This window comes from Sus scrofa, chromosome 2, assembly GCF_000003025.6.
Source record: "Sus scrofa isolate TJ Tabasco breed Duroc chromosome 2, Sscrofa11.1, whole genome shotgun sequence".
NCBI classification, from domain to species: Eukaryota; Metazoa; Chordata; class Mammalia; order Artiodactyla; family Suidae; genus Sus; species Sus scrofa.
In genome coordinates, this window is record NC_010444.4 from 62646777 (window position 1) to 62673987 (window position 27211).

Here is a 27211-nt window from a genome sequence, read left to right on the forward strand (position 1 = left end):
GGTTAGATCAGTGATCAACAGGCATCTTATAAATGTGTTCACTTTTAGCTTGAACCCAATATATTGATGAGACAATGCATTTGCTTAGTGGTCTCTTTTCTCTTGTCTATCAGTTCGTGGTTTCCAAATGCCACCATTGTCTCCGCTGTTGCTACTAGCTGGAAAACCTACATATGAAAATTGATTTTGCATCCAAAGCAGACTTCATTTGTTCAACTGCCTTGACACTTTGTTATCCAGCCTTAGTTTTCTCATGTCTTTGAAGTAATTACGATATTTTAAAATGCCCTTATAATAAAAATAGTGACAATAATTTAAATTGCATTAAAATAGTAATTTAAAAGACCCGTATATAATTTCCAAAGCTATGATAATCTCATGATATTTTCTACTCACTTGACTAAAATGTATAATGAAAAATCACAAAGGAAGTAACTGAGTCATCAACCAACCTTACCTCCCAGAAAAGAGACAGGGCCAATTTACTAACTTTGGAATCTCACAAAACCTATTTGAAATACATAAAAATTATTTGGAGCCACCTGAAAATATATTTCCAATGAATTTTCTAAAGCCATCTAAATCATTATACCAAAAGCCAAGAGCCTTCTACAATAGGAGAGTATAAGAAAAACCACAGATTAATCTCTTTAATTAGCTTGTTAGAAAGAAGCTCAAAGAAAATAGCAATAAAATATATTCGGCAATTTACCAAACCAAATAATATGACTAGGTAACAGTTAATCCTAGAAAGCAACCAGGACTTCATATTGGTAATTTATTTATTATAGTAGAACAAATGAGTAGAAAAAATTGTCCAACTCTAATAGAATCATCTTAGCAAGTGCTAAAGATACTGCATGAAAATAGTTCTGAAGAAACTATAAATAAGATATGCATTAACCACGATAAAATACTTTTCTTGATCATCAGCTTATACCTGACTGGAAACATTTGAGGAATCTCTATAAAGATCATACAGAAGACAAATATTCCCACTATGGCCACTACCCAATATTGTTCTGAAATTTTGAACCAATAAGACCAAGGAGTAAAAGCATTCATAGGTTCATGTCCTTGTTAAAAATAAATTGATCGTATTTCAGATGCTAAAAAGCTATTACAACTAAGAAGCCATTTTGGTAAGGTTAGAGTGAAAAACAGCAGGTATCATTTTCTACTCTATTTCCAGAAATAAAGAGATACATAATAGAAAAAATATCCTATTCAAAATTATACAAAAATAGAAAAAATATCCTATTCAAAATTATACAAAGATGTAACATATGCAGACCAGATTCTGGCTCATTGAAGGTGATCAGGAAATGATATAAATAGTAACTCTTATTTAGTGCAGGAACTGTGCTAATTTACTCTCTTGAATGGTCTCATTTCATCTCCCTGGAAGCAGCTGGGATGAGAGTGCTGTCATTCATGCACATCACAGAGATAACCGAAGGTGACTGTGAATGCTTGCTGAACGTCTGAGATAAAGAGGAATGTGGTCTCTCGTGTGAAATGTCAATAAGGTGAGCAGGAGGAGTCTGGGCACTGAGTAAGACATTAGGGGAAGACTAATGTCACACAGGCGAGAACTAGGAGAGAGACAGTTCCTGATGAGGCAGGAGAGGGCTATGGAAATGATGTCAGAAAGAGCAGAAGGCAAGGGAAATGATGAGAGAGGAGAGGCTGCCGTTAAACTTGAAGCTTCTTTCTCAGTTAAGCACTTGACATTTTTTTATATGTAGACTTTCATTTTTAATATATAGCCTTTCCCAATTTCCTTACCCCTGGCTGTGTTCCCAGGGAAACTTCTCCTCTCTCATATTTTGTTTTCCAAGGATGCACTGTGCTGTTATTCCCCTTCGGGTGGGGTCATTCCAGGAAGTGGAATGGTGTAGGCAGCAGCTGTGCCTCCAACATCAGGGAGATGGTATCAGGCATGGTTCTCTGAACCAGGGTGATATTTTTAGAGGCATGAGAGAGTTTCCTTCCTTCCTCATATCTGTGAACTGAAGGTGAGGAGCAAAGTTTAATGTGCTCCAGAAGCTGAATTCTCATAGGTTCTCATTAAATAAAATGTTTTTATTTTTGTAAGCTTGGGGCAATATAACTGCTAGGAATCTGGGGACTGCAATCAAAATGGAAACATTTCAGTCAGTTGTGTCCTCTTGGGGGTATTTCTGATGTCAGAAGACTGTGTCTCCTCCCACTGGGACGATTAAAATCATTTTAATTTATTTTTTAATTTTAATTTTTTGCTTTTTAGGGCTGCACCTGCAGCATATGGAAGTTTCCAGGCTAGGGGTCAAATTGGAGCTGCAGCTGCTGATCTATACCACGGCCACAGCAATGCAGAATCTGAGCCACGTCTGCAACCTACACCACAGCTCACAGCAACCCTGGATCCCCAACCCACTGAATGAGTACAGGGATGCAACCTGCATCCTCATGGTTACTGTCCAGATTTGTTACCACTGAGTCAAATGGGAACTCCTAAAACCCTTTTTATTATTGAAAATTCAAAGATATACAAAAGTAAAGAGTGTAATGAACTCCCATCAATGGGGTTCAACAATTACTGACCTACAGTCTGTCTTGTTTCATCAGTAGCCTGGGCACTCTACTCCAATTCACCACAAGAGTGTTATTTTTTAAGCAATTCCCAGATTTGGTGTTATTTTACCCATAATATTTAAACAATGTAGCATACATCTCCAAGAGAAAAGGATAATTAAAAAACCTAAATAACCCCTCACTATCCAAATCTAGTTAGTTCTTGAATTTTGAACAGGAAGAATAGTTTGATTTCAAGTAGTAAGGTATACATGTAATTGGTAAACAACAAGGACCTACTGTATAGCAAGGGGTACTTTACTCATTATCTTGTAAAGATCTATAATGAAAATGAATCTGAAAAGTATATATATATATATACACACACACACATATATGTGTACATATGTATATATGTATATCTGGATCATTTTGCTATATATTGGAAAATAACAACATTGTAAATTAAAATGAAAAATTTGACAAAATTGTTTTGATATTATTCTTTAAAAATGTTTAATTGATTTTTATTTTTTCCATTATAGCTGGTTTACAGTGTTCTGTCAAATTTCTACCGTACAGCAAGGTGACCCAGTCACACATACATATATACATTCTTTTTCTCACATTATCATGCTCCATTGTAAGTGACTAGATATAGTTCCCAGTGCTATACAGCAGGATCTCATTGCTTATCCATTCCAAAGGCAATAGTCTGCATCTATTAACCCCAAATTTCCAGTCTATCCCACTCTCCCCACCCGCCCCACCTTGGCAACCACAAATCTGTTCTCCAAGACCATGAGTTTCTTTTCTGTGGAAAGGTTCATTTGTGCCATATATTAGATTCTAGATATAAATGATGTCATATGGTGTTTGTCTTTTCTTTCTGACTTACTTCACTCAGTATGAGAGTCTCTAGTTCCATCCATGTTGCTGCAAATGGCATTAGCTTGTTCCTTTTTATGGCTGAGTAGTATTCCATTGTGTATATATACCACATCTTCCTCATCCAATCATCTGTCAGTGGACATTTGGGTTGATTCCATGTCTTGGCTATTGTGAATAGTGCTGCAATGAGCATGTGGGTGCATGTGTCTTTTTAAGGAAAGTTTTGTTTGGCTGTATGGCCAAGAGTGGGATTGCTGGGTTATATGGTAGTTATATATTTAGTTTTCTGAGGTACCTCCATACTGTTTTCCATAGTGGTTGTATCAATTTACATTCCGACAAACAGTGTAGGAGGGTTCCCTTTCCTCCACACCCACTCCAGCGTTTGTTACTCGTGGACTTATTAATGATGGCCATTCTGACTGGTGTGAGGTGGTATCTCGTGGTTGTTTTGATTTGCATTTCTCTAATAATCAGTGATGTCAAGCATTTTTTCATGTTCTTGTTAGCCATCTGTATACCTTCTTTGGAGAAATGTCTATTCAGGGCTTTTGACCATTTTTCAATTGGGTTGTTGGCTTTTTTGTTGTTGAGCTGTGTAAGTTGTTTGTCAGTTGCGTCTTGTGAAACTACTTTCTTCTATTCTGTAAGTTGCGTCTTGTGAAACTACTTTCTTCTATTCTGTAAGTTGTCTTTTTTTAATGGTTTCCTTTACTGTGCAAAAGCTTGACAGTTTGATTAGGTCCCATTGGTTTATTTTTGCTTGTATTTCTGTTGCCTTGGGAGAATGACCTGAGAAAACATTTGTAAGGTTGATGTCAGAGAATGTTTTGCCTATGTTCTCTTCTAGGAGTTTTATGGTATCTTGTCTTACATTTAAGTTTTTAAGCTATCTTGAATTTATTTTTGTGCATGGTTTGATGGTGTGTTTCAGTTTCATTGATTTGCATGTGGCCGTCCAGTTTTCCCAGCATCATTTGCTGAAAAGACTGTCTTTTCCCCATTTTATATTCTTGCCTCCTTTGTCAAAGATTAATTGGCCATAGGTATCTGGGTTTATTTCTGGGTTCTCTATTCTGTTCCATTGGTCTGTAAAAAAATTTTTATTGGAGAGTCATTGACTTACAATGTTGTGTTAATTTCAGGTGTGCAGCAAAGGAATCATTTATGCATATATCCATATAGGTTACTACACAGATTTCCCTGTGCTGTAGAGTAGGTCCTTGTTACTTATCTGTTTTATATACTTATCTGTTTTATATACTTATCTGTTTTATATATAGTAGTGTGTATATGAATCTCAACTTCCTAATTTATCACTACATCCTATGTTCCTCCTTTGGTTTAACTGTAAGTTTGGTTTTGAAATCTTTACAGCTGTTTCAGTTTTGTCAATAAGCTCTTTTCTATTATTTTAAAATTAGATTCCAGGTATCAGTGATCTCATATGATATTTGTCTTTGTCTGACTTAGTTCACTTAATATGATAATCTCTAGGTCCATCTATGTTACTGCAAAGGGTATGATTGCATTCTTTTTTCACGGCTGAGTAATATTCCATTATATATCTGTACCACATCTTCTCTGTCAATGGACATTTAGATTGCTTCCATGTCTTGGCTACTGTAAATAGTGCTTCAGTGAATATAATTTTTGAATTATGATTTTCTATGGACATATGCCCAGGAGTGGGATGGCTGAATCCTATGGTAGTTCTATTTTTAGTTCTTTGATGAACCTCCATACTGTTTTCCATAGTGGTTTGTTGGAGATCATTGAACTGCTGAACTCTGCAGAAGGTAAATATCTGCTGAGGCAGAGCTCTAAAGTGCAGGGTCTTCAAAGACAAGATATTCATGTTACTCTATAAACAACTGCACTATGTCCTAAAGTACCTTCTTTGATATCACTGAGAAGATAATCTTGTAATTGCCTATGCCTATTCTTGCACACATTTCATCACTTTCCTTAATAAAAGTCATGTTGGCTAAAGCTTAGATGCCTTTGTTCTGCAGAACAGAGTGCTTCCTGGTCCCCCACTTTCTAAATGTAAAAAGATCCTTGCGTGTTTTGTTATATCACGCCATCCCTCTTTCAGGATCTCCCTTTTCCCTGCAGCACTGGACGCAGCAGTGGTTGTACCAATTTGCACTCCCACTAACAGTGTAAGAGAATTCTCTTTTCTCCACACCCTCTCCTGCATTTATTGTTTGCAGTCTTTTTTTTAAGGTTGCACCTGTAGCTTTTGGAAGTTCCCAGGCTAGGGGTCTGATTGGAGCTGTAACTTTAGGCCTATGCATCAGCCACAGCAGCACTGGATCTGAGCCACATCTATGACCTCTGCTGTGGCTTGTGGCAACACCAGATCCTCAACCCACAGAATGAGGCCAGGGATAAAACCTGAATCCTCACAGACACCATGTGTATTTTTAACATTCTGCATTCATCTTCTCCTCTTCTCATGATTGCTGGTTTTGATACCACATTTGTCTATGATTTCCTATTTTTATTTTATGTTTGCTTTTATTGGTGAGCTTTCCATTCATAATTTTCTTGTTTCTAGTTGTGGCCTTTTCTTTTCAACCTAGGGAAGCTCCTTTAGCATTTGCTGTAAAGCTGGTGTGGTGGTGTTGAATTCTTTTAGGTTTTGCTTTTCTGTAAAGCTTTTGATTTCTCTGTTGTATTTGAAAGAAAGCTTCACCGAGTAGAGTACTCTTGGTTGTAGGTTCTTCCCTAAGTCTATCATGCTGCTGTCTTCTATCCTGCAGAGTTTCTGCTGAAAAATCAGCTGATAGCCCTATGGAGTTTCCCTTGTATGCTATTTGTTGCCTTTCCCTTGTTGCTTTTAATATTTTTTCTTTGTATTTAATTTTTATCAGTTTGATCAATATGTGTCTCGGCATGTTCCTCCTTGGGTTTATCCTGTATGGGACTCTGTGCTTTCTGAACTTGAGTGGGGGCTTCCTTTCCCATGTTAGGAATGTTTTCAGCTATAATCTCTTCAAATATTTTCTCTGTCCCTTTCTCTCCTTCTTCTCTTTCTAGAACCCTTATGATGTGAATGTTGGTACATTTAGTGTTATCCCAGAGGTTTCTTAGATGCTCCTCAAATCTTTTCATGCTTTTTTATTTTCCATGCAGTGATTTCCACTACTCTGTCTTCCACCTCATGAATTTGTTCTTATGCCTCAGTTACTCTGCTATTGTATCCATCTAGTGTATTTTTCATCTCAGATATTATATTGTCCATCTTTTTTTTTGTTCTTTAATTCTTTAGCACTTTGTCAAACTTTTTTTGTAACTTCTTGATCTGTGCCTTCATTCATTTTCCAAGATCTTGGATCATCCTTATTATCGTCACTGTGAATTGCTTTTCAGGCAGAATGCCTATCTCCTCTGCATCTATTTGTTTTTATATGTTTTTTTCCTTGTTCCTTTGTCTGAAACATATTTCTCTGTCTTTGTCTAGCTTTCTGTGTTTTAATATGTAGGTATGGTAGCCAGTGCTGGTCCTGGAGTTCTTGTCAATGGTGGCAGCTCATGTGCACCCAGAGCAGGTGATGGAAGTGGCAGTGGCTCACTACCTCTCTTGGAGCCAGGTATCTGCTAAGGATGGTTTCCATGATGGAGGTGTCAGCAATTCATGGGACCACTCCTGGAGTGCCCCCTTTTAGAGTTAGGTGTCTTGTGTGACTGCTACTGATGCCAGGTGATGGTAACTCATGCTACCCCTTCTGGGTCCAGGTGGTAGGTGCTCCCATTACCTGTCCCAGAGCCAGGCAACAGCTGCTCATGTGATTGCTCCCAGAGCTGGTGTAGGTGGTATCCTTCCACCTGAGAAAGCATGCAGGGAATGAGGCTGCAGTGGTGGATCCTGCCCTTCCACTCTTGCACCCACAACAAAGGTTTCTGACCTCTAAGCTGGTCTGGGTTTCTTCAGCTTACACCCTCAAATTTGGCTGCCCTAAACTCTTGTCCATTCAGGATGTTTCCATGCTGCAAACCCCAGTTTTTATCCCTCACACCCAGTCCCAGCTCTCTTCCTGAGTCTGATTTCCAAAGCCTGAGCTTCAGTTCCCAGCCCCTGCCCATACTGGTTGACATATGTCTCTGGCCAGGGAGTGTAAGGCAGTGGCACTGAATGTCTGTGTAGGACTGTTTCTTAGTTGCTACAAACCAGTAGTTGTGGTCTCTTCTGAGACTCTGAAGTTCTTTCTCTGTCTCAACTTATCTCCCCACCCATGGGAGTACTTCCAAGGATGCAGAAACTTTTCTTCTTTTCTCTCTCCCTCCTAGGTGCACATGTTCCTTCCTGCTTCCTTTCTCACTTTCCTTTTTCTCTTTTTTCTTTTGTCCTACCTGGTTACATAGAAATTTTCCTGCTATATGGGAATCTTGAGATCTTTTGCCAGTATTCAGTAGGTTTTCTGTGCAAAGTGTCCCCCATGTAAATGTGTTTTTGTTGTATTTAGGGGAGGAGGTGAGCTTCATGTCCTACTACTCTGCCATCTGAAGCATTCCCCTGCACACAACCTTATGAATCAGATTTGGAAACACAATGTAGACTCACAGCTGACTACAGACTCATTGAGAGCACAGCAGAGATCAGATCTACTCTTCACCGTATAATCTCATTTGATAATAAAGTCATTATATTACATCCATTTCTTTAGGATACCTAGTTATATAGCCATAGCTAATTGATACAATCATCAAAGAAATTAGAAGTGAGGGCAATTATAATATCTGCTTCTTTTTTTATTTTGGGTTTTGTCCTCATATTTGGAGTCAACATTGTTATTCATGATTATTAAAGTATATTTCAGATAATTGCTTAACAAATGATTCTATTGAAGCTCCTTTCTAGGTAACTTGGAGAGGTTAGAAAGACATGCATGTTTGTGCAGGAAATCTGGTGACCCTGAATCACATGAATGGCCAGGAATTCAAGCTCTATTTGAGTCACTCTTTAACAAGATTGAAGAGGTTCCTGAGCATGAAGGAGACATGCAATGGATGATATTAATAATCATGACAAAAATTAGAAAAGGGGAAAATTTTCATTTAGAGCAAGGATTCATATGTGTAGGCAGCACTGGAATGTTTAAAGTAGAAACAAGAAAATAATCCAATAAAAACACATAAAACACACCATCACATCCCTCATCCCAACAAATAATCCCTGTACACATGACCACTGATCTTCTATAACTCAGTGAGTATAAACGCTGCACAAAAAGAAACATTTTGTATAGTAATAAAATGTATAATTTAAAAAATTGCTTAATCACATTTAAGGACATCTATGACTCAGGCCATATTGTCAATCTATTTATTCAAAATTTTGTTTCCTTGTAGATTCCACTGGACACATGTATTTGATAACCTATTTTGTCAGTGACTATTACAAATATTGTGGAAAAGGAGCTGAATAAGAGAACAGGTTCCTAATGAGAAGAATAAAACACAATGACACATTATAAAACACTGTATATTAATGTCCAAATTATCAGAGAAAGTATTAAGGTAGTGATATAAAAAATAATAATGTACACAAAAGTGAAACACTGTGGTCTGAAATTTTTCTCATTATAAACATATAAATAGTTATGGATGCCTAGAGTACTTTTTTCCATAGGAGTAGTACAACTCGTGACTATCATTTTAGTTAAAAAAATTACTAAGTATCTGATATTTTACAAAAAAAATGTTTTGATGAAGTTCATATAGTCACATGACAAATGAGAATTTCCAAGTTTTTCAGAGCCACGTTTGAAAATTACTTGGAAGAATAAGAAAATGATAAAGGGAAAAAAATCTGTTGGATATGAAAAAGATCACAAAGCTTAATCAAGTGAGATACATAAATTGTATAGAGAATGTCAAATAAATAGAAATTCTAGGAAATACTGCAGGAGTAAGTTTTATTTCCACAATCTGATTTAAGAATCATGATTTTTGGCTGCAAGGTTTTGAAGTCTGAATAGGCTTTTCTTTAGCCCCAAGACAGTTGATCTTTTTATAGTTGTTTTCTAACAAAGTGTTTTCAGAGCCCTCTTTATGTCTTTTACGTCTTAGACTGTAGATGAAGGCATTCGACATGGATGTGATCATGGTATACATCACAGAGGCTGCTGCACTTGAGCAGGAGCTGTGGGTAGTAGCAGAGCTGAGGTACATGCCTAGGCTGTACAATAAAATAAGGAGATAACCGAGAGGTGAGATGCATAGGTAGAAAAGGTTTTATACTTCTCCCGAGCTTAGCTTATGACATTCCACACATGGAGGAAACTATCTTAGAGTAAGAGTAAATAATACCAGCGAGGGCACTATTGCCCAGCAGTGTTGCTGAAAAATATATACCCAACTCATTAAAAAAATTGTCAAAACAGGCAAGTTGGATCATCTGCTTGAGTTCACAGAAATAGTGGGGGATTTCCAAGTCACTGCAGAAAGACAGCTGCAATACCAGTAAACTTTGCATCAAGGGATGCAGGACACTGATGATCTAGCACACAAAGCTGGAGGTTCATAATGATTCTGTGTACATGTACATATATGTGTGTGAGCATGGTTATTTAAAAGAGAAAATATGAAAATACACATACACATATACACAGTCACCTTTTGTGTAGTAACAAATGTATGATTAATATCTTCTGCATTATATTTAAGGTCAAGTCTTATTCTAAGGCCATATTGTGTAAATCTTTTTATTCATATTTTCTTTCTGTGTAGTTTCCACTTGGAGACTTCTATTTTATCTTTTTTTTTTTTTTTTGCCAGTGTCAGTTATAGGCATGGTAGACACCAATCTGAATAATGGAACAGAAACCTGAAGAACAGAAAAACACTCATAAACATCAATAACAGCCAGTATACTAAGTTCTGGAATATCAGGAAGAGCAGTTAAGGTGGTGATCTATAAAGGAATGGCATTCATGAAATAAAAACAGTGGTCTCAGTTTTTTATTTTTCTGTTACAAGCTGACATAAATATCTGTGACTACCAAGAGTGCTTTTTCCATAGGGATAGTAAAAGTTTAAGACTTTTTATTAGTCAAACAAAAGAAAAAATTCTCAACATTATATTTTCACTTGAAAAGACATTATTCAGAGTTCCTGTTGTGGCATAGTGGTTAACGAATCCAACTAGGAACCATGAGGTTGTGGGTTTGATCCCTGGCCTTGCTCAGTGGGTTAAGGATCTGGTGTTGCCATAAGCTGCGGTGTAGGTTACAGACGTGGCTCGGATCCTGCGTTGCTGTGGCTCTGGCTTAGGTTGGTGGCTACAGCTCCGATTAGACCCCAGCCTGGGAACTTCCATATGCCATGCGAGCAGCCCTAGAAAAGGCAAAAAGACAAAAAGACAAAAAAAAAAAAGAAAAAAGAAAAAGAAAAGACATTATTCCTAAAAGATTCATATAATCCCTTGAGATAAATGAAAATTTCCGAATGTTTTAGAGCCAAGTTTGCAAATAACAATGGGATAATGGGACAATAAGATAATTACAAAGGGAAAACTCTTGAATATCGGAGAGATCACAAAGCTTAATAAAAAATGAGTTACATAAATTATACAGAGAGGTTGAAATAAAAAGAATGGAAACACCAGGAAAATATTGATGAGGTATGTTCTATGTCCACAATCTGATACAAACCACAATTTCTGGCTCTGAGGCTTTCATCACAGGCACTTCTTAAGCCCTAGGACCACTGGTCTTTATAAAAAAGACAGACATCTTTTTATAGACATCATCCCAAAGAACATTTTCAGAGCCCTCTTTATATCTTTGTTCCTCAGACTATAGATGAAGGGGTTCAGCATGGGTGTGACCAAGGTGTACATCACTGAGGCTTCTGCATTTGAATGGGAGCTGCGGGTAGCAGCAGAGTTAAGGTACACTCCTAGGCTTGTACAGTAAAATAAGGAGACAATTGAGAGGTGAGATGCACAGGTTGAAAATGCTTTATACCTCCCATAAGCTGATGAAAGTCCATATATGGAGGATACTATCTTAGAGTATGAGTAAATTATACCAGTGAGAGAACCAACACCCAGTAGGACAGCGGCGAAACACATCATCATGTTATTGAGGAATGTGTCAGAACAGGCAAGTTGCACCATCTGATTGAGTTCACAGAAAAAGTGGGGAATTTGCAAGTCAGTACAGAAGGACAGTCGCAATACCATTAAGCTTTGTAAAAAGGAATGCAGGAGACTCATAATCCAGGATGCCAGAACCAGCAATACACAGAGTCGGGGGTTCATGATGACTGTGTAGAGCAGGGGGTGACAGATGGCCACAAAGCGGTCATAGGCCATCACCGTCAAAAGAAAGATGTCCAATACTGCAAAGATTACAAAAAAATACATCTGGATGATGCACTCTTCATACGTTATGACTTTGCTGTGAGTCTGGATGTTCCACAGCATCTTTGGGATGGTGGTGGAGGTGAAACAGATGTCTACAAAGGACAGGTTGGAGAGGAAGAAGTACATGGGTGTGTGGAGGTGGGAGTCTGAGCTGACACCTAGGATGATGAGCAGGTTGCCAAACACAGTGATGAGGTACATGGAGAGGAAAAATACAAAAATCAGGGGCTGCAATTCTTGTTCATCTGAAAATCCCATAAGAAGAAATTCTGAAATTCCTGTATCATTCCCTTGGTTCATGTGGTAGAGGTGACTGGGAAGAAAGAGAAAATAATATGACTAATTTTCACACAAATGGGCGTTACAGTGTTGAAATGCTACAATTTATATTTGATCATCAAGAAATTAATATTTTGTGTATGAATCTGGTCCCCTTTAGGGAATGTCTCATGCTTTCTGTAATTGGCAAACTTGTCCCACTCTTAGCTTTTTCCCCCACAATGATTAAAATATTTATTCACAGATTTTTTTTTTCTCTCTTTATGGCCACACCTGTGGCATATGGAAACTCCCTGGCTAGGGGGTTGAATCATAGCTGTAGGTGTCAGCCCATGCCACAGCCACAGCAACGACAGATCCAAGCCTCATCTGTGACCTACACTGCAACTTGTTGCAATGCTGGGTCCTAACCCACTGAGTGAGGCCAGGGATTGAACCCACATCCTCACAGACACTATATTGGATTCTTAACCCACTGAGCTACAATAGAAACGCCCGTATTCACAGTTTTAATGAGAAATCCAAGCACTTAAAAATGTAAATTGAATTGTGACAATACTTCAGGTACTGTCTATGCAGGAAGTGTAGCTTGCAGAAAAACAGAAGCTCCTAAAATCCAGTTATGGAGAAAGAATATAAGTAACTTTTAAAAATGTATAGCATGTTAGATGATGACTAATATTATAATGAAAAAGGAGGGAGGTAGAAGGAAGAGAGAAAAGAGGGGGGCTAATTTTTTTGCATGTTCTGGCAAGACTGCCAACAAGGTGATATTTGAACAGAGACCTCAAGGAAGAGAGAGCCAGTGGATGAATATACCTGGGGGAGAATGTGCCTGGCAAGGGAACTGCCAGGGCAAACATTTGAGGAAGGTGCTTGTTTAAGATGTTCAAATTCAAAAAAAAGGAAGCCGGTCTGGTGAGGGAAGTGAGCAGGAGGGAGAGATGGTGTTGAACAATATTGAAGAATGTTGTGGCCTTCCTACTTCTGCTGAAACCTCAGGTCACAAGGAGTCCCTCATCTGCATATGTACCTCCAGCATTTGATGAAATTCAGTATAGGGGTTCCCATTGTGGCTCAGTGGTTAACGAACCCGACTAGTAACCAAGAGGTTGTGGGTTCAATCCCTGGCCTCGCTCAGTGGGCTAAGGATCCGGTGTTGCCATGAGCTGTGGTGTGGGTTGCAGACATGGCTCAGACCCCGCATTGCTGCGGCTGTGGGGTAGGGCCAGCAGCTACAGCTCTGATTCAACCCCTAGCCTGGGAACCTCCATATGCTGTGGGTGCGGTCCTAAAAAGACAAAAGATAAAAAAAAAATAAATTCAGTATTAAAAAAAACCCCAAATCATATGAAACAAAATTGAAGGAAAATCAAAATCAAGTTCTAAAAGAAAAAAAATTTATACTTTCATTACATCAACATGGGTCACCAATTCAATTCTAGATTACCAAAGACTCTGAAGTAAAAGTATATGACAGAAAATCTTTTAAAATGTGGGGAGGAAGCAATATCTAAATTGTAATTTCCTCTTACTTAGAGACATGTAGATTCAAATACTTATATGGAAGTTACGTCTAGTCAAATGTAAAGAAGAGCACTTTCCAAATGGCGGCTGAATGTGACGCATCTTTTAGAAATAGAAATGCTACATCCAATCACAAAGAACTGAAGAAATAGCACTTAATAACAGATATGGAAAGTAGTTGGAAATATGTATAAAACATGACTTATTAGGGTTAGTATGCTAAAAAACATTCATTTTCGTTTTTGGTTAAAGCAAGATTCTCAGTAAAGAATGTTTAATAGTGACAGCCCTATTTCTTCAGTTAAAGAAAATTAAAAAGCAATGAGAGGAAAAAAAATATGACTGCCTCATAGATTTTACCACACAAAATTTATAAAATCTTAGACGTTCTGCCAAAATACTTGTATACATATATAAAATGACTGGATGGCAGATAGAAAATTTGAGAAAATTACAATTCTTTGTTTAAAATAATACAATTGAAAAGGGGAATAAGGAAGTTCCCACTGTGGCTCAGCAGTAAAGAGCCTAACTAGTACCCTTGAGGATGCAGGTTCAAGCCCTGGCCTTGCTCAGTGGGTTAAGGATCCAGCTTTGCTATGAGCTGTGGTGTAGGTCACAGAGGCAGCTCAGATCTGGTGTTGCTGTGGCTATGGTGTAGGCTGGAAGCTGTAGCTCTGATTTGACCCTTAGCCAAGGAACTTCTACATGTCACAGCCGTGGCCCTAAAAAGCAACAATAAGAACAAAAAAGAGAAATAAAAGCATGCCAAACTCACAGTGCAAAAGCAAAGAAATTTAACAATTTTCAACACAGAAAGTAACTGGCTAACTAATATACACATATATCTAGCCTCACAAGCAATGAAATAATTGCAAAGTAAGCTCATTAGCCAACCCATTTTACACAATAAATAATTTTTTTCATTTGAGTATGATGAGGAGGATATACTGTGAAATGCATGTCTCATGAACTACTACTCTTGCAAGAAAATTTTTCCCAGCATTCCTTGGTCTGGACTTTACTCATCGTAGTCACATAGGCATTATCTTTAAAAAAAAAATGTCCTTACATAACTGTACAACTCTCACAGCTAATTCCCTATTTCTGTACTCTAGCTAATTGCAAAGGCCCTTAAACTTTGTTCTACTTTCGCTGGAAGCACTTTACACCTCCTAATCCCTCTCCTATCTGAGCTTACGTGTCCACCGTTTAATGGTCCACACTGATCCTTGCATTGTTGAGGTCAATATTCAGGTTTATTTTCTCATTAGAAACTAAAACATTAGTTAATTAATCAAACAAACAACTACAGTGATTACGGCTCTGGGCTAGTCTGGATTGGCTCTCAGTTGAACTCAGGTAAATGTTCTTGGCTGCCATTACCTAAGACCATCTCCTGCAGTATTTGCTAGGCTCTTGGACACACCTGGGTGGATTCTCTAAGAGGAAAGTATCAATGTAGATGTCCAAATTCCTCTTGGATGGTTGATGATGCAGATAGAAACTCTATATCCAAACAAGACAGTGGGATGGAGGCAAGCATTGGTTCCTTAGCCAAAGTTATTACTCTAAAAGCAACAACCAAGTCTTGTCCATCCCAAGGTTGCACAGGCTGAGGGACTGCAGCAGAGATAATATTTATAGCTCCTCATGTATTCTCATTGGCACTCTTCCCTCCTGTTACCACTACTTCTATAGATTTCCTGAGGGACATTGGTCTGGACAGACAGGAATTTTTTTCTTGCTCATTCTCTGTGTCAAGGAGTCAGTGTTACAAGCCAGGTGAATTCAGTGTTTATTACTCCCTCCATGAACTCTTGTGCCTTGCAGAGGAATAAACCTTAAGGTTGCAGCAGCACCTCATCCCAACCATGAGTTCAAGTTTTCTCCAAAGACTGAGATTGAAGATTCTGTCTTGATTAGGTCCTTAAACCACTGTGATATCTCTAGATAATTACTATTCCCTTCTTCAATTTGGATAACTTCATTCCTTTAATATAGAACCATGGGCAGTACACTGCTTGGATTTATGGTGGTTTTGCAAAAAACAATTAGAAATGTCACACAGCACAAGTTAAGAGTTGTCAGCTAGTCCCTCATTAGAAGATGTTTGTTAATTATAAGAGATATGTTGAGATCTTAGCACTGTATAGGGATTGCATAATTTAATTTTTAGAAAACTCCATTTGATGAGATAGGACTATCATGAACACCATTTTCCATTGTAGAAACAGGGTTCATGAGATTAATGGTATACCTGTTATAATCTGAGTAAGGCATGGGATCATTTTTCAAATTCTGTCAGGTTGTTTCTAGTTTTCAAACTCTGGACCAGTGTGGTTCTCAACCAGAGATGCCTTTGCCCTGGGTCATATTTGGCTATTTCTTAAAGGAATCTTCTACATACTTGTAATGCTCAACTTTTTAATATAGATCAAATCCAGGAGTTCCCTTCATGGCTCAGTAGTTAACAAACCTGACTAGGAACCATGAGGATGTGAGTCTGATCCCTGGCCTTGCTCAGTGGCTTAAGGATTCAGTGTTGCTATGAGCTGTGTGGACTCAGATGTGGGTCAGATCCTATATTGCTGTGGCTGTGGCGTAGGTTGGCAGCTACAGCTCAGCTACAGCTCCAATCTGACCCATAGCCTGGGAACTTCCACATGCCATGGGTGCAGCCTTAAAAAGCAAAAAAAAAAAAAAAAAAAAAAAAAAAAGACACTAAATCCAAATTCTGTACCAGCTGGCTTGTTATTCTCATACCTTTTTACTGAAAACACACAATCTACCTTTTTAAATTAACCATGAATTGTCTTTTACATCTGGACTCTGTAGATTGGTAAGCATAAATACCAATAATTTTTAAAAGCATGCACTTTTTATAGAAAATGCCTCAGTGTGGCACCAAACATACCACAAGTTTCTCTGTAAAATGAAACCAATGTTCAGTAATTAATGTTTCAGTATCTTATTTTATTTGGAGATGACCCAGCTATTCAATAAGTTTCCATCATTTAACTTAATTCAGCACAATTCTAAATTTTTACAACACCATATATCTGGAGAAATCATTCTTCAATAGATATTCCTAGAACCATTACGCCTAAAAAGTTTACCCAAAAGCTCTTATTTACATTTAGTTTATTTATGAAAACTTTATTATACCAAGTTATTTTTCTTGTTGGCAGTTTTGTAACAGACATAACACATTTATTTTATTTTTACTAAACCTTAGGAACAATGAAGGTGTTATACTTAATGTTGATGACTCTAATGACCTGTTTATATTAATTATATCAAAAAACTAACTTTAATTTTAAAAGCAGATATTAATTTAGTATTGAAGTATTTCTGGTTCATGTGAACCGAGGCTTAATTCTGGCCAGTTACTTTATGTATTTCAAGAATTTGTGTAAGTGCTTAATTTCCTTTAAGCCAATTAAGTAGAGCTCTTTTATGAATTTTGGTGGCTGTAAATGTACAGTGCACATATAGATATGTACAAAGACACAAAACAGAGGCCTCATAGTTTCCATTTCAAAGTAGTATTAGAGATACACATAATGAAACCTGGGATGGAGAGAAAGTAGAGTTTGTTGAGATAAGAGATGCTTCAAGTGCAGTGGGAATTCTTGATCAGGGAGAGTTGACCGTGAGCACATGGTCATGTTGGTTTCTCTAACCCAGGGAGAGGAGAGATCTCAGTTATTTTAGAGGCATCCTCAGTGGGGCTGAATGGTTGTTCCCATTTAAAATGACAGTCAAGGCAGCAGAGGGTGATGGATTAAGGAAGCTAACAAATAGTCTCTGGCAGATAGTCTCAGAGAGCTGGTGTTCCTAGATCAGAGAAAGTCCTGGTTCTGGGGCACTCACATGCACCCCTAGAAACTGTGAGGACTGGCACCCCTAGCCCTACAGGTGAGACTTTTGCAGGATGACAAAGGGGTTTGGGGACTCTTCTGGCAGGCTTGAGAGATGAGCATCCTCAGGTCAGAGCTTGCATATTTTGAAGGTGCTCTGGATGCCGCTCAAACTCCAAGGCTAGTGGAGGGTGTCCCCTAACCAGCTAATGAGGTAGGCCCCCTACTGGAAGGTTTCACCCTGGTCTGAGTTCTCTGTGCCACACTTAAGAAGATGAGTAGGTATACTTTATCTTAAGCTAGGTTGGTTAGCCTAGATGGTGTCATCCCTCTGGGAGGGGACCTTAATGGCGATGGACCTAGCCCTGGCCTAATATCTTTCCCTTGACAGAGGGAGCATGGCTTGTGCCTTGGGAGGAGGAGGAGAAATTATCCTGGAATATTACAAGGTTTGGGTAAGGGGACTGAGGTTTTGTTCATATATGGTTTCTGTAGACAGAGAAGAAGAGCAGTAAGTTTCCTTTAAGACAGGCCACGATACAAACAACACATACAACTCAACAACAAAAACGAACAACCCAATTAGAAAATGGGCAGAAGACCTAAATAGACAAATTTCCAAAGAAGACATACAGATGGCCAACAGACACATGAAAAAAATGCTCAACATCACTAATTATTAGAGAAATGCAAATCAAAACTACAATGAGGTACCACCTCACACCAGTCAGAATGGCCATCATTAACAAGTCAACAAATAACAAATGCTGGAGATGGTGTGGAGAAAAGGGTACCCTCCTTCACTGTTGGTAGGAATGTAAATTGGTATAACCACTATGGAAACCACTATGTGGATGTTCCTCAGAAAACTAAATCTAGAACTACCATATGATCCAGCAATCCCACTCTTGGGCATATATCGGGACAAAACTTTTATTGAAAAGATACGTGCACCCCTATGTTCATTCCAGTAGACCAGAAATGGAAACAACCTAATTGTCCATCAACAGATGAATGGATTAAGAAGATGTGGTACATATACACAATGGAATATTACTCAGGCATAAAAAGATAAACTAATGTCATTTGTAGCAACATGGATGGAATCAGAGATTTTCATGCTGAGTGAAGAAATCCAGAAAGAAAAAGACAAATACCATGTATCACTTATCTGTGGAATCCAAAACATGGCACAGACGATCCCATCTACAAAACAGAAACAGATCACAGCCGAGGAGAGCAGACTTGTGGTTCCCAGGAGTGGGGTGGATGGGCATTCTTGGGTTTTTGGATACAAACAGTTATTCTTGGAATGGATGGGCAATGGAACCCCACTGTACAGTATGGGAAATTCTGAGTGACTGGGTCACTTTGCTGAATAGCTGAAACTGAAGAAACACTGCAAATCAACCACACTTTAATAAAAAGTACATTGAGGAGTTCCCGTTGTGGCTCAGTGGTTAACGAATCCGACTGGGAACCATGAAGTTGCGGGTTCAATCCCTGGCCTTGCTCAGTGGGTTAAGGACCCAGCATTGCCGTGAGCTGTGGTGTAGGTCACAGACGTGGCTCGGATCCCGCGTTGTTGTGGCTGTGGTGTAGGCCGGCAGCTATAGCTCTGATTTGACCCCTAGCATGGGAACCTCCATATGCCACAGGAGCGGCCCTCAAAAGGCAAAAAGACAAAAAAAAAAAAAAAAAGTACATTGAACCATGAAAAAAATAAAGAAAAAGATAAAGATATACAACTTTGCAGAGAAAAAAATAATAATAATAAAGTAAAATGGTCCAGGAGCGGTGAGTTATCATCTAAGGCAAAGTGACAGTAACAGAAAGAGAAAGCTGGGGGTGGGAAGAGGCAACAGTTACTAAGGCAGTGAGCTATCACCTTTGGAATATGTCAGGGTGTAGCCCTGACCAGAATTCATCAGTTGCTCCATCGCCAGTCACCTGTTCACAGATGGTTCCAGACAGAGGAGTAGGGAGGGAGAAAGAGAAGAAAGAAAGGAAGGAAGGAAGAGAAGGAAGGAAGAAAGGCAGGCAGGAAGGCATAGATGGCAGTTACAGATAGGCTAGGTGGGTTTTAAGTTGCCAGGAGACCAGCGGAGCTCCTGCTGAGCTTCCTTCTGCTGGGAGGAGTAGGAGGGGGAAGGAAATGGTCAGCCAGGAGATGGCCTGTGGGGGAGGGGATTGTGAGGCAGCATAGTAACTCAGGTAGTTAGTGTAGGAGCATGGGCTTCGATGCATTATTTAATATGGCTATTGATTTACATTTGTGGCTTAAGGGCTCCAGGGAATATCTTCCCTACTATACTATAGAGAGTGTATCTATGCCCAGGTGGACATTAATCTCTAACCCACTCCTCAACTGATAGAAAAGGAATGAGAGGAATGGTGACTCAGTCTAAGGGAAGAGAAGGGCAAAGAATGTCTTACTGGACATTTCCACCCCGACGGTCCCTATAGGACAAGGACTGAAACAGGTAGCTGGGCAAGGTCAATAGGAGAAAAACCACATCTTTCTGGACCCCACGTTGGTAACCCTCATCTTTAAGGGATTAAAAACCCCTATAGGACAATAGAGACGGGGACTCTTCTTCCCCATTCCAGTCTGTCCTGGGAACTGTTTGCTTTCCTATAATAAAAGCTTTGCTTGCTTGCTGCCTGTGTGTTCTTGAATTTCATCCTTTGGCTCTTTGAACAAGAACTGGGATTCTGGTAACATCTTTCTGGCATCAAATGGAGATGAGCATGTGCTCAGAGAGAGAGGAATAATCCATGAGCTGGAGGGAGAAAAAGGCATTGGACTTATTTTCATTTCTGGACATTGTTGGTCACCCCTAAAAAATGCCAGAGCTTTCCGCAGCATGAGAGACTTTGCACTCTGTGTGGTGCATCCTCTCCTGCGCTGGAATGCACCACAGGTTCACATGCACTGCTCTTACTCCTGTTAGTCCAACCCCAGGGGCAGCCACCATCTGTGGCCCCAGCCGAACCGCCCCAAGTACGTGAGCTGGAGTGGATGCTCCTGCTGTTCCAGCCACGGTGGGTTGGGGAGCCCAGTGGGCGGGCCCACACCTAGGCATATCAGTGCAGGGTGGGTGGTTCCCAGGAATGTTCCCTAGTGTGCCCGCCAAGGCTCAGGCCCCAGCCGCTTGTCCCGCGGAGCTCACCTCAGCCGGCCATGGCTCAGCGAATGAAGCAGATGAGGCAGTAAGAAAATTTTTCTGTATCTCCCCTTCGCCCCCCGCCCCCGCGCGTAAAACGTCATAGTGGAAAATGTAGAGCAGATCCCTCTAGTGACAGGGGATTACTACCTTGATCCGAGTCATGGCGCCATTAATATGATAGAGTTAGTTTCCTTGGTTCCCGTCTTGCCATAGCAAAGCATTGGAAAGGCGGACGTTTTACAAATTTATTAGAGCGAAAGTGCGTTTTCAGAGAGAGAGATAGAGAGTGAACTCACGAGTACTCGTGTTAAAAAAGAGGGCCCGACTCACTCTGCAACTGTCTTTATCCCACAACGCATACCTGAGTGGAGATCCAATATCTCCTGCCCCAGCCCCCTATGCCATGCATAAGGGCTGAGTGTTGTTTGATCTTGTATGGGGCATATATGATCTTCTGATTTATCTTGGGCAGGATATCTTATTTGCATAGTGAACAGGGGTGAGTAATGGATGACATTCCTTCTCTAGTAGGGAGTGAGCAGCCCAGGCTGGTCAAGGTGGGGGGAGGGGCATTACAATGAGACATGACCAGAGGCTTTGGGGTTTGACCTTGAAGGGGAATTGAAGCCCCTAACATCTACATCCATATCCTCATAAACTTTGAATACATATACTATTCTCCATAGTAAGGGACATTTAATGTAGTTAGTCAAATAAAATTCCTAATAAGCTGACTTTAAGAAGATTAGTTAGTCATGGAGTTCCCGTTGTGGCACAGTGGAAACAAATTCAACTAGGAACCATGAGGTGGTGGGTTTGATCCCTGGCCTCGCGCAGTGGGTTAAGGATCTGGTGGCATTGGTGTAGGTCGCAGATATGTCTCAGATCCTGCGTTGCTGTGGCTGTGGTGCAGGCCAGCATCTGTAGCTCAGATTCAATCCCTAGTCTGGGAACCTCCATATGCCGCAGGTGCAGCCCTAAAAAGCCAAAAAAAAAAAAAAAAAAAGAAGATTAGTCATGATTATTTACGTGGGACTAAGTTAATCAATGGTCTTTTAAATGTGGATGAGAGAGGCAGGAGAGTTGGAGTCAGAGAAAGATTTGAAAACATTAAGCTGCTTAGTTTAAAGATGTGGCCAAGGAATGCCGGTGGCTACTAGAAACTGGAGTGGGACAGGAAACAGATTCTTCCGTGGAGCATCCAGAAGGAACCAAGTCATGTGGATCTCATTATTTTAGCTCAGTAAAACCAATTTTAGGCTTCTGACATCTTGAAATATAACCAACGAATATATATGAATTTGCTTTAAACTGCTACTGTGGTTATTTGTTATAGCAGCAATAGGAATTCAATACAGATATTTATCCAATAAAATTTGTTTGATGAAACAATTTTAACCTCTCAATTCATTTAGTTGGCTTTCTTTGGGGGTATAGTTATTTTGTGCTGATACCCTACCTGAAGTACAAGTAGAAATTGAAGTCAATTTTTAAATGAGTGGGGCCACTGGCTAATACAGAGAAGTTCCCACTATAGAAATGTAAACGTGGTTCTGACTTTGTGGTCTTTGATGCATTGATAGGAAAATTAATTCACTATTAGCATTAAGGCCACCCATTCTACTTTAAATCATTGTTTCTTCCTTTCAACTTTCCTTGAATTTCATGTTAATGCAAATGCAGCACAGGGAACTACACCTAATCTCTTGGGATAGAACTTGATGGAAGATAGTGTGAGAAAAAGAACGTATATATACATATGACTGGGTCACTATGCTGTACAGCAGAAATTGATACTATAGTATAAATCAACTATACTTTACTCAAAAATTCTCAAATTCTCATTCTTTTCATTTCTTTACCCTCCAACTTCCTTTCAGGTTTCCAGTAAACATAAAAGATGGGATAGTAAATGCATCAGTATGTGTGTCAGTCATTTGAAAGAGAATGTATGCAAACACACACACCCATTTGTACACATATATAGCTTACACTTGAACATTTTTCCTAGGATGTAACAAAGTATTTTGCTCACATTTCAATTATTCCTCCACACATGCATCTGAAGTTCTGTTTAATATCCTATATTACATTCAGCAATGAGGAAACTGAGGCTCGGAGAGATTAAAATTTTCACAATTATACACAAAACAAAGATAAGTTTGCACTTTCTTGAATTATGCATAAACAGACAGTACATACTCAATTTTTATATGTCCTCTTCATTTCTACAAATTTTAAATTTATTTTTTGGTATTTTTCCAGTTCTTTTGTGATAAAATTGACCTCTAACATTGTGTCAACCTAAGATGTACAATGAAATGGTCTGATATACTTACACATACAAAATAATTACCACAAAAGGGTTAGTTAACATTGCCTTAAAAATTACCATTTTTCTTGTGGTAGAACATTTAAGAATTTACTCTCTAGGCAACTTTTAAGAATATAATACAGAATCATTAACTATTGTCATCATGCTCTCTTAGATCCTCAAAACATAACCATCTTGTAACAGGAAGTTTGGATCTTTTAACTAACATCTCTCCAATTCCACAGCTCCTGGCAATAACTATTCTACTATCTCAATAATTTTGGCTTTTTAAAAACAGAGTCCACATATATGTGACATAATACAGTGTTTGTTTTTCTCTGATTGACCTTTTTTTTTTAAAGGCAAATAAATTTTTATTTTTTTTTAATTTTTAAAAATTTTTTTTCCCACTGTACAGCAAGGGGGTCAGGTTATCCTTACATGTATACATTACAATTACAGTTTTTCCCCCGCCCTTTCTTCTGTTGCAACATGAGTATCTAGACATAGTTCTCAATGCTATTCAGAGGGATCTCCTTGTAAATCTATTCTAAGTTGTGTCTGATAAGCCCAAGCTCCCGATCCCTCCCACTCCCTCCCTCTCCCATCAGGCAGCCACAAGTCTCTTCTCCAAGTCCATGATTTTCTTCTCTGTGGAGATGTTCATTTGTGCTGGATATTAGATTCCAGTTATAAGTGATATCATATGGTATTTGTCTTTGTCTTTCTGGCTCATTTCACTCAGTAGGAGAGTCTCTAGTTCCATCCATGTTGCTACAAATGGCATTATGTCATCCTTTTTTATGGCTGAGTAGTATTCCATTGTGTATATATACCACCTCTTCCGAATCCAATCCTCTGTCGATGGACATTTGGGTTGTTTCCATGTCCTGGCTATTGTGAATAGGGCTGCAATGAACATGCGGGTGCAAGTGTCTCTTTTAAGTAGAGCTTTGTCCGGATAGATGCCCAAGAGTGGGATTGCGGGGTCATATGGAAGTTCTATGGATAGATTTCTAAGGTATCTCCAAACTGTTCTCCATAGTGGCTGTACCAGTTTACATTCCCACCAGCAGTGCAGGAGGGTTCCCTTTTCTCCACAGCCCCTCCAGCACTTGTTATTTGTGCATTTATTAATGATGGCCATTCTGACTGGTGTGAGGTGGTATCTCATGGTAGTTTTGATTTGCATTTCTCTTATAATCAGCGATGTTGAGCATTTTTTCATGTGTTTGTTGGCCATCTGTATACCTTCTTTGGAGAGATGTCTATTCAGGTCTTTTGCCCATTTTTCCATTGATTGATTGGTTTTTTTGCTGTTGGGTTGTATAAGTTGTTTATATATTCTAGAGATTAAGCCCTTGTCAGTTGCATCATTTGAAACTATTTTCTCCCATTCTGTAAGTTGTCTTTTTGTTTTCTTTTGGGTTTCCTTTGCTGTGCAAAAGCTTTTCAGTTTGATGAGGTCCCATGGGTTTATTTTTGCTCTCGTTTCTATTGCTTTGGGAGACTGACCTGAGAAAATATTCATGATGTTGATGTCAGAGAGTGTTTTGCCTATGTTTTCTTCTAGGAGTTTGATGGTGTCCTGTCGTATATTTAAGTCTTTCAGCCATTTGGAGTTTATTTTTGTGCATGGTGTGAGGGTGTGTTCTAGTTTCATTGCTTTGCATGCAGCTGTCCAGGTTTCCCAGCAATGCTTGCTGAATAGACTTTCCTTTTCCCATTTTATGTTCTTGCCTCCCTTGTCAAAGATTAATTGACCATAGGTGTCAGGGTTTATTTCTGGATTCTCTATTCTGTTCCATTGGTCTGTCTGTCTGTTTTGATACCAGTACCACACTCTTTTGATGACTGTGGCTTTGTCGTATTTCTTGAAGTCTGGGAGAGTTATGCCTCCTGCTTGGTTTTTGTTTCTCAGGATTGCTTTGGCGATTCTGGGTCTTTTGTTGTTCCATATAAATGTTTGGATTGTTTGTTCTAGTTCTGTGAAAAATGTCATGGGTAATTTGATAGAGATTGCATTGAATCTGTAGATTGCGTTGGGTAGGATGGCCATTTTCACAATATTGATTTTTCCAATCCAGGAACATGGAATATCTTTCCATTTCTTTACATCTTCTTTGATTTCTTTGATTAAGGTTTTATACTTCTCGGCATATAGGTCCTTTACCTCTTAGGTCAGGTGTATTCCGAGGTATTTGATTTTGTGTGGTACAATTGTAAAAGGTATCGTGTTTTTCTCTTTTTTTTTTTTTTTTTTTTTGTCTTTTGTCTTTTGTTGTTGTTGCTATTTCTTGGGCCGCTCCCGCGGCACATGGAGGTTCCCAGGCCAGGGGTTGAATCGGAGCTGTAGCCACCGGCCTACGCCAGAGACACAGCAACGCTGGATCCGAGCCGCGTCTGCAACCTACACCACAGCTCACGGCAACGCCGGATCATTAACCCACTGAGCAAGGGCAGGGACCGAACCCGCAACTTCATGGTTCCTAGTCGGATTCGTTAACCACAGCGCCACGACGGGAACTCCGTATCGTGTTTTTGTATTCCTTTTCTAATGTTTCATTGCTGGTATACAGAAATGCAACTGACTTCTGAATGTTAATCTTATATCCTGCCACTTTGCTGAATTTATGAATCAGTTCAAGTAGTTTTGGGGTTGAGTCCTTAGGGTTTTCTAGGTATAGAATCATGTCATCTGCATACAGTGACAGTTTGATCTCTTCTCTTCCTATATGGATGCCTTTGATTTCTTTTGTTTGTCTAATTGCTGTGGCTAAGACTTCCAAAACGATGTTGAAGAGCAGTGGTGAGAGTGGGCATCCCTGTCTTGTTCCAGATTTGAGGGAGAAGGCTTTCAGTTTTTCCCCATTGAGGATTATATTTGCTGTGGGTTTATCATAAATGGCTTTGATTATGTTCAGGAATGTTCCCTCTATACCCACTTTGGCGAGGGTCTTGATCATGAATGGATGTTGAACTTTGTCAAATGCTTTTTCTGCATCTATTGAGATGATCATATGATTTTTGACTTTTTTTTTGTTAATGTGGTGTATGATGCTGATTGATTTGCGTATGTTGAACCATCCTTGTGAACCTGGGATGAACCCAACCTGGTCATGGTGTATAATTTTTTTGGTATGTTGTTGGATTCAGTTGGCTAAGATTTTGTTGAGAATTTTTGCATCTATATTCATCAATGATATTGGCCAATAGTTTTCTTTTTTGGTAGTATCTCTGCCTGATTTTGGAATGAGGGTGATGGTGGCCTCATAGAGTGTCTTTGGGAGTATTCCTTCCTCTTCAACCTTTTGAAAGAGTTTAAGGAGGATGGGCACCAATTCCTCTTTGTATGTTTGATAGAATTCACCTGTGAAGCCATCTGGTCCTGGACTTTTATTTGTAGGGAGTGATTTTATGACCTCTTCAATTTCATTTCTAGTGATCGGTCTGTTCAGTTGGTTTGTTTCTACTTGATTCAGTTTTGGCAGGCTGTAAGATTCTAGAAAATTGTCCATTTCTTCCAGATTGTCAAACTTGTTGCCGTATAGTTGTTCATAGTATTCTCTTATGGTTTTTTGTATTTCTGCTGTATCCGCTGTGATTTCTCCTTTTTCATTTCTAATTTTGGTGATTTGGGTTCTTTCTCTCCTCTTTTTAGTGAGTCTGGCCAGGGGTTTGTCAATTTTGTTGACCTTTTCAAAGAACCAGCTCTTGGTTTTATTAATTTTCTCTATTGTTTTTTGAGTCTCTATTTTATTGATTTCTTCTTTGATCTTTATCATTTCCTTCCTTCTGCTGACTTTAGGACTTTTTTGTTCTTCTTTTTCTAATTCGTTTAGGTGGAGGGTTAAGTTGTCAATTTGGGATCTTTCTTCTTTTTTGAGAAAGGCCTGGATGGCTATAAATTTCCCTCTGAGCACTGCTTTCACAGCATCCCATAGATTTTGAGAGGTTGTGTCTTCATTATCATTTGTTTCAAGGTAGTTTTTAATTTCCTTCTTGATTTCCTCATTGACCCATTGGTTTTTTAGTAGCATGTTGTTTAGTCTCCATGGAGTAGGTTTTTTCTCTTTGCTTTTCCCATGGTTGATTTCTAATTTCATGGCATTGTGGTCAGAGAAGATACTTGAGATAATTTCTATGCTCCTAAATCTGTTGAGGTTCGCTTTGTGTCCCAATATGTGGTCGATTCTTGAGAATGTTCCATGAGCATTTGAGAAGAATGTGTATT

The 27211-nt window shown here is 39.1% G+C and overlaps 1 protein-coding gene across 1 annotated transcript; it reads right to left on the bottom strand.

The window, feature by feature from the left end:
* Window positions 11171-12124, bottom strand: LOC100523171 (olfactory receptor-like protein OLF4). Its single transcript, XM_003123451.1, has one exon. It carries the CDS (start codon window positions 12122-12124, stop codon window positions 11171-11173), a length of 954 nt encoding a protein of 317 aa, XP_003123499.1.

Coding starts and splice junctions, on each gene's coding strand:
- LOC100523171 (XM_003123451.1), bottom strand. CDS start 12,124: ATGAACCAAGGGAATGATACAGGAATTTCAGAATTTCTTCTTATGGGA.